Here is a 13,685-nt window from a genome sequence, read left to right on the forward strand (position 1 = left end):
AAAAAGTGCCAGGCCAACGCGTTTTCGTTCAGAGCCAGCTACTTATTACAAAAGTTCATGTTTTTCACAGTAGGTAATTCATACTGTAACAAACATTAGCGTTTCTTCATTGTGTCAAGTTGCTGTTTGTTTGAAATAACAAACCTGTTCACCCGAAGGAACACTCGACGAAGTGCTACTAGAAGACATCCTGTCATAGCTTTTTGGCACATAATGGCTACCCTAGATGCAACACGCAATTTGAAAAAGCGAGCCGCTGGAGAGCACAATTCGTTTGAATGCAAAATACATTTTCACCGCCAGATGGGAGAAATTCCAACACATTGTCCTTTTAAGTGTGGTAATGTGTTTGGCAAATGTGTGTTCTAGTCATTGGGTGGTAATATATTTAGGAAATGTCTTATAGGTTCGGTTGTAGTCTCAGCAAGCCCACAGACCACCCATGGACAACCAATGGGCTGTTCACAGACCGTCTAATACAGCCATTTCCCCACAGTGGGAATAAGTGGGTCGTGCAAATTGGGAAAATGGTGGTGTGCACATGCCATGACAGAAATGTGAAAAAAAATATGAGTTCCTATAATCAATAAACAAGTTCCCTGTTGGGCAGAACTTAATAATAATAATAATTCATTACATTTATATAGCGCTCTTCTCTGCACTCAAAGCACTTTACATAGAAAATCTCCTCAACCACCACCAAAGTGCAGCATCCTCCTAGATGATGCGACGGCAGCCATATTGTGCCAGAACACCCACCAAACACCAGCTTTCTGGTGGAGAGGAGATATAGTGATGAAGCCAATATATATATGGGATGATTAGGAGGCCATAATGGACAGAGGTCAATGGGTAATTTGGTCAGGATTCCGGGGTTACACCCCTACTCTTTCGAAAGACATCCTGGGATTTTTTGTGACCACAGAGAGTCAGGGCCTCAGTTTAACGTCTCATTCAAAGACCAATCAGTGATCTGCAGTGTGTTCACGTCACATTTTAGTATCGGTACTGTAAGCTTGGAACCTCAACAGAGGTGGTACCATTTAAAGCGAGTGGAAAAGCGGCACACGTGAGCTGTACCGAGCCAAACCATACCGTAGCGCCATTTGACAGTATAGAGTCCCCATCACAATAAAGGGGCGTTAGAACCCACACAGACCACAGGTTGAGCACCCCCCGCTGGCCTCACTAATACCTCCTCCAGCAGCAACCTCGTTTTCTCAGCAGGTCTCCCATCCAGGTACTAACCAGGCTCAGCCCTGCTTGGATTCAGTAGGCAACCAGTCTTGGGCTACAGGGTGATATGGCTGCTAGCCAACTTCATGTAAATATATATATATATAATATCTAAAATATATATTAAAAATACAAAACTTATTTAAATAATATTACTGTTTTTACTCATAAAAGAGAGCATAAGACACTTCTTTTAAAAACCATTACAAAAAAAAAAAAAATTCCAAAATTCTGAAGGGTTGTCTGATTCAGAAATAAAATGACCACAACATGTCAGTTCTTTACTCTAAAAAGTATTCAGGTGACCTGTTACAAAAACTAAAATTGTTTTAGAGTGTAATTATTAGTAAAAAAAAAAATTCTAAATCATTCTGAATAATTCTGAATGATTCTTCAACTAAAGTTTTTTTTTAATCAGCCAGAGCAGCTATTTCATCAACATAAAATATGACTACTGATCTAAGTTCCATGTGTATGCATCATTACTTCAATAGCCTATTAGGCTGCACTTCTCTCTTGCTGTGCCACCAAGAAATTGATTTGCTTCTTTATCTGTAAACCTCACAGTCATGCCTTAACGTGTATTACACAAAAATATAGAGAATAGAAATCAGACCCCTAAACGTCTTGTAATAAGCAAACTAATGTATAGCTGGTTATTTCTCATATCTTACAACCACCAGACGGTCTAAGTGGGCTGTAGTTCTTGGCTGTAAGAAGCTTAAATGGGCCAGACTTTATGCAGAGGTCATGGGCAGTGGTGGTTTTGTAGAGGGCTGTTTGAAACATCCACATGAGAAGCAGTGTTTAATCACATACTCTAAGCTTTCTTTCACTGCTGTTGCCATGGAAGGATGACAGGCTGATGTGCTGCTGAGTGCAGTTTGTGTGCATGAGCACAGCAATTTTTTTTTTTATCCACACAGAGTGAGAACAGAATGAAGCCACTTGGAGAACATCTAAAGCCTGAACAGAAGACTTTGAACTGCCAGATGATCACCTCAACTTCCTGATATGAGTGGGAAATATACTGCTAGTGCCACAGATTCAAAAAGAGACTCTTTTCCTTTAGGATCACTGGAAAAATATTATTACTGATTTTAATCTGTCTGAATCAGAGAGTTATAGTGAATTTCCGAAAAAAAAAAAGAAATACAGCATCCTCCTTTTCTATCAACATTCTCTGATGTAACCAAATGGGAATCAGTGTTCCGAAACCGTTCCAAGTACAAGGGTAAAGTGTTTGAACGGATTAATCTGACTCCACACAAAGATGAATGAGTCTCCATATAATTAATATTACTCCATCTAGGTAAAGTGATTTAACTGATTATTTATGATTGATAAGGGAATATATTTTTCTTAAATTACTTTTTAAAGGAAATCATTAGATTTATTGTAGGCATAATAATAACGTTCTATCCTTATAAAACCAAATCACTGTGCCAAGAAATGAGTCGGCGGTTCTTATAAAAATAGCCTACTCAAAATCCTCAAATTATATGACGAATCAGAAGTTTAGTCACCTTAAAGAAAAGAAAAGAAGATCACTCTAGTAAGTGTCAAGATATAAACAAATTACTTATTAATTTAGAATTACTTACTTTAATTACTTACTTAATTAAGATTTCAGCTCCCCGCCAGTGCTTTAAAAAAATGTTTAGAGATAGAGAGTTAAAGCAAAACTATAAAAAAAAAATATGGTATAGCCTATGTACAGTACCAGCATGATAGAGACATTATAGTACCACTGTACTTGTTTAGTAACAACCTGCAGGAAAGGAAAGGCTGACTGTAAACATCTGCTCAAAAGTTGCGCTGCACATTGATGTGCAAGAGAAGTTGCATATAAACATCTGCTCGAAATTGTTTATATACTGGTTCTCGATGCGTTTCTTCTGATGCACATCTGAAATTCTTGACATAAACTGCCACTTGTTATCTATAAGTACCTCTATTGGACAGTGAAATATAAGAAATGCCTCATCATCTGTACAGCAAACAACACTAGACATCCTACAAAACTGCAGCTTAACCTTCTGAACTTAAATACCACATTTAAGTTCAGTCTGTATCATACACTACATTTTACTCCTTGTCACCTTTATGTTGTATTGTCTAAACAGTCTTTTTACTTGCCTTTTTTATTAGCCTTTAAAAACCCTCATAATAAGTGTTCATATTATGAGATCATCAAGCATAAATGAGGCCCTGCAGGTTTTTCTTCCCAAATGCACTTTTTCACATCCCATTGTTGTGAATGTGAAAGATGTAGATCTTTCAGTCTCTTTTAACTATAATTACAAGAGAATATGCACACCTTATATCATTGTATACTTAAGTGAAATCTTTTTAAAACTGGCATTCCCAAAATTCCCTGTGTAACCGCATTACTATTAGAAAAGCTTTCCAGCGCTGAAGAGCCCTAAATGAAAATGGACATTGAAAACAGACACTGATGTTGCATTGTTTCTGCTCCATACGCGAGTATTTCATGGTTTTGCTTCACTTCAGATATGTTAAAGAGTTATCCAATCTTGCATTGCATGTTTATGCATTTTGGGGGTGGAGAAATGAGGGGATTTTTTTATTTAAATAATTATGTTGGTTCTAAGTTTTTTGTTATCAGGTTTTGTATTAGGGTTTTAGGAAACATCTTTTTTGAGTGTTACCTTAATGGTATTTTGCATTTGTGTGTTGACACTGTGTAAATTATAGTATTGATCTCAGCTTGAAAAACTATGAGATTTTACGTGATTTTCTCATTTCTCTTTTTTTCCACCACCTGTGTTTTTATGGTGGTTGTCAGTGTATTATAAAAAGGTACAAAACAGATTGTATTACTTCAGAAGGTTGGTATATTAACATTAGATCAGTTATTGATATATAACCTAAAATGTGTTTTATGGTACACTACACTTCTGAGGTCTGCTACAAGTGTGTTCTTGTTTTGTTTCTTGTTTATTTTGTGTATTTGTCATTGGACTGATTAAAATGGATTTCAACCCTTGCATGGATGACTATGATTCTTATTACTTGGATTTTGACCTTTGCATGGATGACGAATTGGATTGCCCTGATTATATTGCTATACTTGGATCCACCCATTCCTCTGTATTGTCCCGTGACACAATGGCTGGATGATGGATCCAGTAGCATGAATATTTTGCAGGGCTTTGCTTTTTGGACCCAAGAAGGGTATATCGACCTGGTCCACTTGAGCGGTTCAGCTTATACTGTGGGCTTGGCCGATGAAACACCCTGCAAGCTCACAGTACCCCCGACTCAGTTCACGTCAGCCCCGTCCAGCCTGAGTTCCTTCACGTCAGCCTTACAGAGCCTGTCCAGCTGGAGTTTCTTCATATCAGCCAAACCGAGCCTGAGTCCCTTCACGTCAGCCTAGCCGAGCCTGAGTTTCTCCAAATCACGCCAGACATCAAGCCACCCATCGAATCGGTCTATGGCCGTCCAGGACTTTATTCCAGCGTGGCTGATCCCCCGCTGATGTCAGCTTGTGCTGCCAAGAGAACCATCGCTTCCGAGCCCTTCCAGCCCGAGCCTGTCCACTCAGAGCCTTCACAGCTGGTCACGTCCAGCCCAGAGCCTTCACTGGTTCACGTCAGCCCTGCCGAGCATGCGCTCCACGTCTCGTCTGCCCAGCTGCAATCCGTTGACGTCTCGACTGCCCAGCCGGAGACCGTTGCCATCTCGTCTGCCCAGCTAGAGACCGCTGACGTTACGTTCACCGAGCCGGAGACCGTTCACGTCACGTTCGCCGCCGAGCCAGTGTCTCTGGACAAGATGGCCGCCGTTGAACCAGTATCTCCTGAGCCAGTGTCTGTTCCTGTCCCAGAGGCTCTTCCTGACTCTGTCACTCTCCCCAAGAATTTGTTTTTGGCGGGGGTCAAAGGGCCCACCAGAAGGGTGATCTTCGCCATGGCTGTCCGAAGGGTCTTCTGCGCCACCCTCTCGAACAGTGTTTCCGTTTTGATGGGAATTGGGGCTGCCCATAGGGGGGTGGGGGGGGGGGGGCTATGTTGTATGTCACGCTACATTTCTGAGGTCTGTTACAAGTCTGTTCTTGTTTTGTTTCTTGTTTATTTTGTGTATTTTGTTATTGGACTGATTAAAATGGATTTAGACCCTTGCATGGATGACTATGATTCTTATTACTTGGATTTTGACCTTTGCATGGATGACAACGAATTGGATTGCCCTGATTATAGTATTGCTATATTTGGATCCACCCATTCCTCTGTATTGTCCCGTGAAAAAATGTTTCTACAGTATTTTTATGGTGATGTTCAGACATCCACAGCTGTGTTGTTTTTTGTATTGTTTTTTATACAGTTTTTTTTTTCATCTTAAATATAAATATTAAAAACAGTATATGGAAAGGTTAATGAGACTAGAATAACAAATACATCTTAAGGGATCTTGTAAGGCATAGTTCACCTTTTTGTTCAATGTATGGACAAAAAAAGACATTTTTCAAAATAGTTTCTCTTGTGCTCCACAGCAGAAAGAAATTTGGAATAGCATCAGCGTGACTAAATGATGACAGAATATTACATTTTTGGGGTGAACTATCCCTTTAAATTGCAACAATATCACATCAATATCTCCCACGAGTCTGTATCAGTAACACTTCATTATCTTTGTTTATCCTGAGGAACATATCTATGTGTCTATTAAAAAAATCAGACCAAGGAGCATACAACTGATAATTTATCCGTAACAACAAGCTGGAGAGTGTTACAGCTGAGTGGAAATGATGATTTTGTGGGATGGTGGGGGGGGAAGGGGGGGTTAAAGTGCTCCCAGAGTTCCTGCTTTAATTTGGAAAGTGCCTCTGGCAATCGCAATAACTGCAGATTAGCAATGAGGGAATTTCTCTAGGGATGAGAGCTATACACAGAGAAACACCTCCGTCACATTCCTCCGCAAATGTTTTCCTTTCCAAAGGCCAGATTTCAAGTACTGAATTGTCCTATGTTGCCCAACACACACTCGCTCATCCTCTCTCTTGCTGTTTCTCCCACCTTCTCTGTTTATCTCTCCTCTTTTACAGCTCTTTCGAGAGATCATTTGCACGCTCTGGCTGGGAGTTTTATTTGTTGGTTCTAGGTGGAGGACATCAAATGAAAAACATTAATCACACGGGTGTCAGAGCGAGATGGGGATACGCAGAAGAAAGGAAAATATTTTTGGGAGGGGGGGGGGCATTCTAAAAAATTGATAAAGCATATAACAGAAAGAGCAAAATGCTATCAACTGAAGTGTAGTGGTGTTTTACAGATGCACTATAAGACCCATCACTCTATCTCTTCCTAAGGCAATAAAAAATGGTCAGCACAGACCATAGCTTCACACACACCACAGTAGCCCAGGATCCTTACTCGAAGACTATATGAGATGGCTGTACATTTTCAGCTCCTTCATCCTCCACCAGATTACCTCCTCACAGAAAAGACTTCAGAGTCATTACAGTTTTTAGTAGGACTGTCAATTTAATAGTTTAATTTAGTGTGATAAATTATTTTAAAACTAATCGTCGCAATTAATCATGTCCCCTGACCTGTGCGTTAAGTCTATAATAAATGTTCATACTTTCAAAGAAATTCAAGCTATTAGTGGAAGCCCCGTGTTTTCAGTCAGTGTGGAATGAATGAGGAGGCTTTCACACTGGACACAGTTTTACAAACAATAATTGACTTACTTACAAAATGAATTGCTGTTGACTGTATGGTATTAAACACATTTACAATGCCGTTTAATAGTTTTGGGCCAGCAAGTCAATAAGGCTGCATTTATTTGATCAAAATTTCTAATTACTGAATTTTTTTATTTGATCAATTGTGAAATATTACAATTTAAAAGAACTGTTTTCTAGTTTAAGGTATTTTATAATGTAATTTATTCATGTGTTGGTAAAGCTGGATTTTTTTCTGCCGATTCTTCTTTTCTTTTCATTTTCTATATCGATCTACTTTAATTAAACCAACAACAAATTTGAGGATATTTTGAATGAGGAACTAAAAGGAGAAATTGCAAAAGCTATTTTGTTTCAGTTTTGCACACAACTTAGAAATAAGTAAATCAAATCACAGATAACATTTATTTTCCTCTACCCCACCATTTATTTCAAATTCGTACATGAATGCTCCATTTTAACTGTAAAGATGCAATAATTGAAGATAACTGATTTTACACGTTTTGAGTCTGATAAAAGGGCTTGCTTGTCACATTTAAGGAGCTCATGAAGCTCCAGATATAATTAATTAATACAAATAAAGGTAGAGTTGGGAAGGGAATGTGAAGTGATGCCAGAAAAACTCCAGGAGGGAAACAACCAGCCACTTACACATCATTAGCATTTTGATTGACTCCGTGTATGACATTCTCCTTAACAGCAATTTAATCAATGATAAACATGTTTCATAATTATATTACTGTTCTCATCAGGACTTGATGAAGTCTTAAATGGACAAAAAGCCTCCTCCTTTGATTGCCTTTTTTATGTCTGTAATATGGAAAATAAATAAAACCTTGGGAAAGAAATACTTACTAATATTTTAGTATAGATGTTTAGTAATAGATGAATGGGACTGCTAATGTACTGTGTATATTTCTCCACAAAGACCACCATAGAAAAATGCTGTACGTTCTAAACCTGAATCTGCTGCATCACAGATCACTGATGCCAGAAGGCATGTCTGTTTCTGAGACTGTTTGGATGCCGAGAGGTTTCTCTGAGCTATGACACCTTGATATATTTTAGAAAGAGTGGAAAATTAGTTGAGTGAAAATAAAAAATTGTATAAAAGAAATGGGGAAGGTACTTTTGAGATCATTAAAAAGTGAAAAAAAAAAAAAAAAACTAGTGTGGTGGTGGTGGTGGTGAAAAAAAAAAAAACCTAGTGTGTTTTGTGCCTCATTTGAAATGTGTGGGTTATGTGTGATTTCCAGACAGATGCTCTGAGTAATGTGTGTGATAGCAGTGGATACAAATACTTGATGTATGCGAATTCCAGATTTCAGCAAGCCCAACATCCAATTCAAAAGAGCCCATTCATAATTAATCAGGGTATCTTCTGTCTATTTTATTTACAATTTGAAATTAAATAAGCAAAAACAAGAGAACGTGTGTATCATTCATTATTAGTTCTTTTTTATTATTATTATTTTTAAAATATATTAAAAAAAACAAGATTTCGGCTTGATTTTTAGTTTTTTGGTCAACGTGTCAAAAATGGATTAATGACTTCAAAATGTGTTTTACACATGTGGGCGGTCATGAGACGCCCCTTTTAGCTGATTGGTCAAGCAAATCTGAGCCTGTGATGTCATCAGTAATTGCCCAGGACTCTAAATAATAGACCTATATGGCTTTGCGTACCGCTTCTTAAAGGTTCATGAAACCCCAAACCAAATTTTCTGAGATTTTAACAGAGGCATGTGTGTTGAACTCCATTGGAGACAAGACACTCGTCTCTGGGGAGGTCACATGACATTAATTGGCCTATGGGAACTATGTATTGTGTGCCTCATCTGTACATTATAACCGTAATTCATCATTCTGACCTCTAAAGATATTGCACTGATTTGAAGCGGCACAATGTTATCATCAAATTTCAGTCATGTCTGAGATCGAAGACCAAGAATGAGACCAGGTTTTTATGCTTTTTAAATGATACTGAGACCAAGAGCATAACAGCAAAAGTCGGTTTGCATCCATTCCAAGCCTCTCTGGTAGTTCTGCAGTACAGTGTGCTTTGCTGCACTATTGGCCTTATTAAGAAGGAGTGTTAATTGAAGACATGAAGCTCCAGTGTAAATCCATACTGTAATCTCCAGTTCCTCATCAGCTGCACTTTCTCACCACAGGAGCATATCAATACTAAAACTGCCTTCCCACACACAATAACTAACACAATGCTCCTCTAACAACATTCCTCTAATGCGCTTCTAATGCTTTCCTCTTATGGATCAATGGAGCCTGTCAGTGTTATTGCAAGCAGTATTCAGCTTGATTGACCCCTTTGAGAAATTGAGTTTTGCCATCTGTGCCACAACTAACTGGAGAGTTTAATCAGAACTTCACTTTATTGCTAAAAATGCCCTTAATAAAGCTGTCCTCTTAAATTGTCAAGAGATTCGTTAAGGAGCAAGTTATTATTTAATCACCCAGTTTAGCCACATGTTAAACATATAAATAGTTATATTCTAAAAACATTTATATTCAATTATTGTCATTCTTTGTCAAACACGGCTTATATGATTTAAAATAGGTTTAATGCTAGTGCTTTATTCACGATACCTAATACAATTTTAAATGAATTTAAATTAAGTGACTTCTTCATTTGACACCATGACAGAGAAATATTTTTTTAAGTTAAAGACCACATGAAATCAAAACTGGAACTATATTTTCTGTTAAATATAAATATCCATAGCGCACCCTGTTTAAAAAGATTATTTCCTAATAATTAAATTCAACTTTTTTTCTACTGAAATGACTTATTTTTCACTGATAATAAAGGCTGTGCAGGTGGTGAAAAGTAATATTAACCAATAATATCAAAGAGAAGCAACCCAACAGCGATCCAATCATATCCTGATGCACAAAATCTAGGATGGATGCCTATAGCTGGTTACACACAATGGCCCAGGGTGATTCACTAAAGACTGCACAGACAGGCTGCGACAAAGAGTTTGATTTAATGTCCAATTAACTGAAGAGTGCATGACCTGCAAGAGACTACCTCAGCTCAACACACACACACACACACACACAATCACGGCTTCAGCTTATCAATGCAATATTTGACAGCCCTTTTCTGATATACTAAAAAAAAAAAAAAAAAAAAAAAACATTTCCTCTAATTGAAGTCAGTAAAATGCTATTTTAAAGCTTCATCTTTGAACATTTCACAATATTGTGCAGCGCACCAATTACAATGGTTACAATGGTAACAAAACTGATGTCCACCACTGTTCTAATCCTCTAACTATGAGGTTCAGGTGAAATCACAAGAAAGCTAAATGTACAATATTCTACATTTTCTAGATTCAATGAACCATTGAATAAGACTACATTTACTTAATCCAATTACTTGCTTTTATTTACCATTGAAGCACTTTAATTCAGGATGCTTACTTATTAATTCAGGATGTTTACACTGCATGTATTCAAGTCTAAACTCAAATCCATTTGTTTGAACAGTATTATTAGTCATGACACGTTTTTCTTAAACATTCATCATAACTCTGTATTACAGTCAGAATGTTAAATTGGGTACCATTAGTCTTTTGCATCTAATGGTACCCGTCTTTTGCATCTCAGCTGAACAAGGTTGTCTTTCCCTCACAACAAAAAAACACACCTCTCTGGTGACATTGTTAATTTTGTGGTTTAAAAATCGAATGACACCGTTGCAGACGGCCTCCGTAACCCGAAATAGATTACGTTCTCGCTCTGGTTGACGTGTGCACGAGCTCTTCCAAGAGAAGTGCCCATACAAGGCCGCCCTTTATGACATTATAGTGGGCCATACTTGAAAAAACTTCAAATCCCGAAGGAGTGGATTTGGCACAGAAATGCTGTCATACATCCGACTCATTTATTGAAACTTTAGCCATGTTTAGCATGAGAATCCAACAGTGTAAATGAGTCAGAATGCATGAAATAGCATTAGACATCCCTTTAATGACAGAATTTTCAATTTTGGGTGAATTAACCCTTACCTTTACTTTTGGGTTAGTCAGTGAAATCTATATTTTTTTATTCTATTATACATAATATATAGGGTCAGTATGTCTAAATATAAAATAAACATATATTATTTATATAAATAATAATACATGTACATATTTTTATTAATACTGTCTATGTAGGCAGTTGGCATTGAAACCACTCGCTATGGTTTGGAACAGAGCCATACTCAGGTGATGTAGAGTAGGTGGAGGAGGAAGTGCCCTTAACGGTCAAGTTTTTCATACAACAGTGTACAATATCTGTTTGAGTTGTTCCAATACTTTCTGGCTTCTTCTAACATCAACTCATTTTTTTAACATTCATGAACTCCATTTCCAGCCACAGGGGACTCTGTTTCTCTCATCATTTGCCTCTTTCTCTGTCTTCTCGTGATTATCAAGTCAAAGACCTGCATGTCATGTCTGCCACTTGTATTTGTGTACCCGAGGACCTGTGGTGAGATTTGACTTTCCGAGACAGCCCAAACAAGATTCTCTCTGCACAAAATAATTCAAATGAGGCACAATGTGTCAGTTTGAAGGCTGTTAGACCATGGAAAATTTGATTTGCCAACCATAAAAAAGAAGAAGAAGATGTGAAAGCACAGAGTATTTGGATAATTTAATGTCTATTTAAAGGCATATTTCCAGGAAACAATTTTAATTTCTCCTTCAGTCATGTTTACAGGGAATCAACATGGGCATATTTACCTTCCGTAAACAGAATAAACTGTCCACAGAGACAGGAAATAAGGCATTCTGTTCTCAAGGGGGGCCGAAGGTACAATGAGAGTGGGCTGAGGGAGAGCTGCTTTTTCCATCATGTGAAAAATGATAAATCATACCATCAAATTACACTGTCTGGTTTTAAAATAACACTTATTTTTTTCTGCATGAAAACTTTCAGCAGCAACTGAAATACAACTGTGAACACCTATGATATCAGTCTCTGACCCATACGTCTCTTAGGACCACTAACTGCCAACACACTACAACCGACGGCTAGATACACGTCATGCTTTTCTTGCCCAGGATGGGACTTTAATCTCATTTAAAAACACACATGCCAGCATTCATTTAGTTTTCCATGCCATCACCTGTCACATCAGTGAGCAAAAGTCACTCCTTGTGCTTATCGACGCCCCCTATTTATTGATTTGGGCGCTACTTTTCCTTCCATCCATAGTGCGGCGATAAATTATTTGATAGGGATCAGAGAGAGTCTGGGCTGGGGGTATTTTAATAGAGACCTTCATTCATCTCCCCATCCTCTGACCCTTCTGAGCTCAAGAAAACAGTGAACAGCAGGCATGGGAAGATTGACTGCAGTATTCTGCAAGCTGTGTAATGACTATTACAATTCCTATTGATCAGAACATAATCTGACTTGTCCGTTGCTTCCTTTTAGATTGAATTCTGTTATTTAATGTAATATTTTCTTGTTCCAATTCATTGATTCATCACTTCAGAGTACTGGGTTTATGGGCAATCTACATTCAGAGGAGCTTTTCTGTCCACAGAGAGCATCTAAAATATTTATGCTGAAAAGGGTTCTTCTGTCTTTCTTTATTATGTTCTTCAGATCTACTAGTGCTTGAATACAGAAACAGTCAAACTAACAGTAGCCTTTTTAACAGGGTTAATAGTGGAACTGAGTTACAAGGCCTCCCTCAGCAGGCACAAAGATATATTGATAATCCATAATATTAAAATGACAAATCGCTTAGTTATAATAAAATGCTATCGGTAGCAATAAAAATTCACAAGACTCAATTTTCCCATCCGTAAAACTGAGAAATGTTCTTTATTTGCCTAGCAGCTTGTGCCCTCCCATGTAAGCAATCCCCCTATCAAAAGCAGAAATGGTTTGGTCTTTTAGTCCAGCAGTTACATTCAGCTTGTGGCATGGAAATGAGACTTGCACTACAAAAAAATTAAGCCTAAATCAGGTATCAATACAGAAGAGTGGAGGCTTGCGAAGTGTACAAAAGTAGCCTTCCGGCACTTTATACAAAGTAAATATTAAATTGTGTAAATGTGACTATACCAGTCTTTCTGCACGGTTTTACTGATACAGAGACTTAAATTAGATAAACATGCAGATAGACAGCTGCATTCAAACTGTTGAGTGGCACCTTGTGTGTGCAGTGTGCCTCTATAGTTATGTATGCGCTTTATTTAAAAATGTTTAAATCTATTCAAAAATGAAAGGTTCAGCATAAGTTCTGCCGGGAAGACTCAATAAGTGTAACGTCACTTATTAGGATACCTTCTCATCTATCCAATCATGTTACTTGTAGTATAAAAGATCGGTACTTACACATGTCTGAGTTCGCAGATGCTGACGCTTTCATTCACTTCCATCCTCGCCGCCACCACCGGTCCCTTCCCATGCCTCACAGGGGGTCGGCTGCGCCATTTCTTCAGGCTGGAAATGCAGTCCGTACCCTCGGATTGCGAGCTACAGACAAAGAACTTTATCATAATAATGCTTAGGCTGTTAATAATTGTTACAGTATTTATTCCCGATTCTTTCTGGTCCTTTTATGTTTTAATCTTTTTGAAAGTGTTTTTGTCTCTGTAATTATTTGTTAGAACATAATAAACACAGTAATTTTGTGAATTATTTTAAATGATAATACAGTACCTTTCAAAAGTTTGGAAACATTGGCATTTTTATTGTTTTTATTTTT

General features: G+C 37.8%; 1 protein-coding gene across 1 annotated transcript in view; it reads right to left on the reverse strand.

Annotated features, from left to right (window-relative positions):
• Positions 1 to 13,447, reverse strand: part of ajap1 (adherens junctions associated protein 1) — a 79,927-nt gene extending 66,480 nt beyond the window's left edge. Inside the window, exon 1 of the mRNA XM_089119659.1 lies at positions 13,313 to 13,447. Within this exon, the coding sequence (XP_088975785.1) occupies positions 13,313 to 13,356 (44 nt within the window). The 5' untranslated portion in view covers positions 13,357 to 13,447. The remainder of the gene's footprint in view (positions 1 to 13,312) is intronic.
• Positions 13,448 to 13,685: the final 238 nt, after the last annotated feature.

This window comes from Pimephales promelas, chromosome 14 (genome assembly GCF_988280905.1).
Source record: "Pimephales promelas chromosome 14, fPimPro1.hap1.1, whole genome shotgun sequence".
Taxonomy (NCBI): Eukaryota; Metazoa; Chordata; class Actinopteri; order Cypriniformes; family Leuciscidae; genus Pimephales; species Pimephales promelas.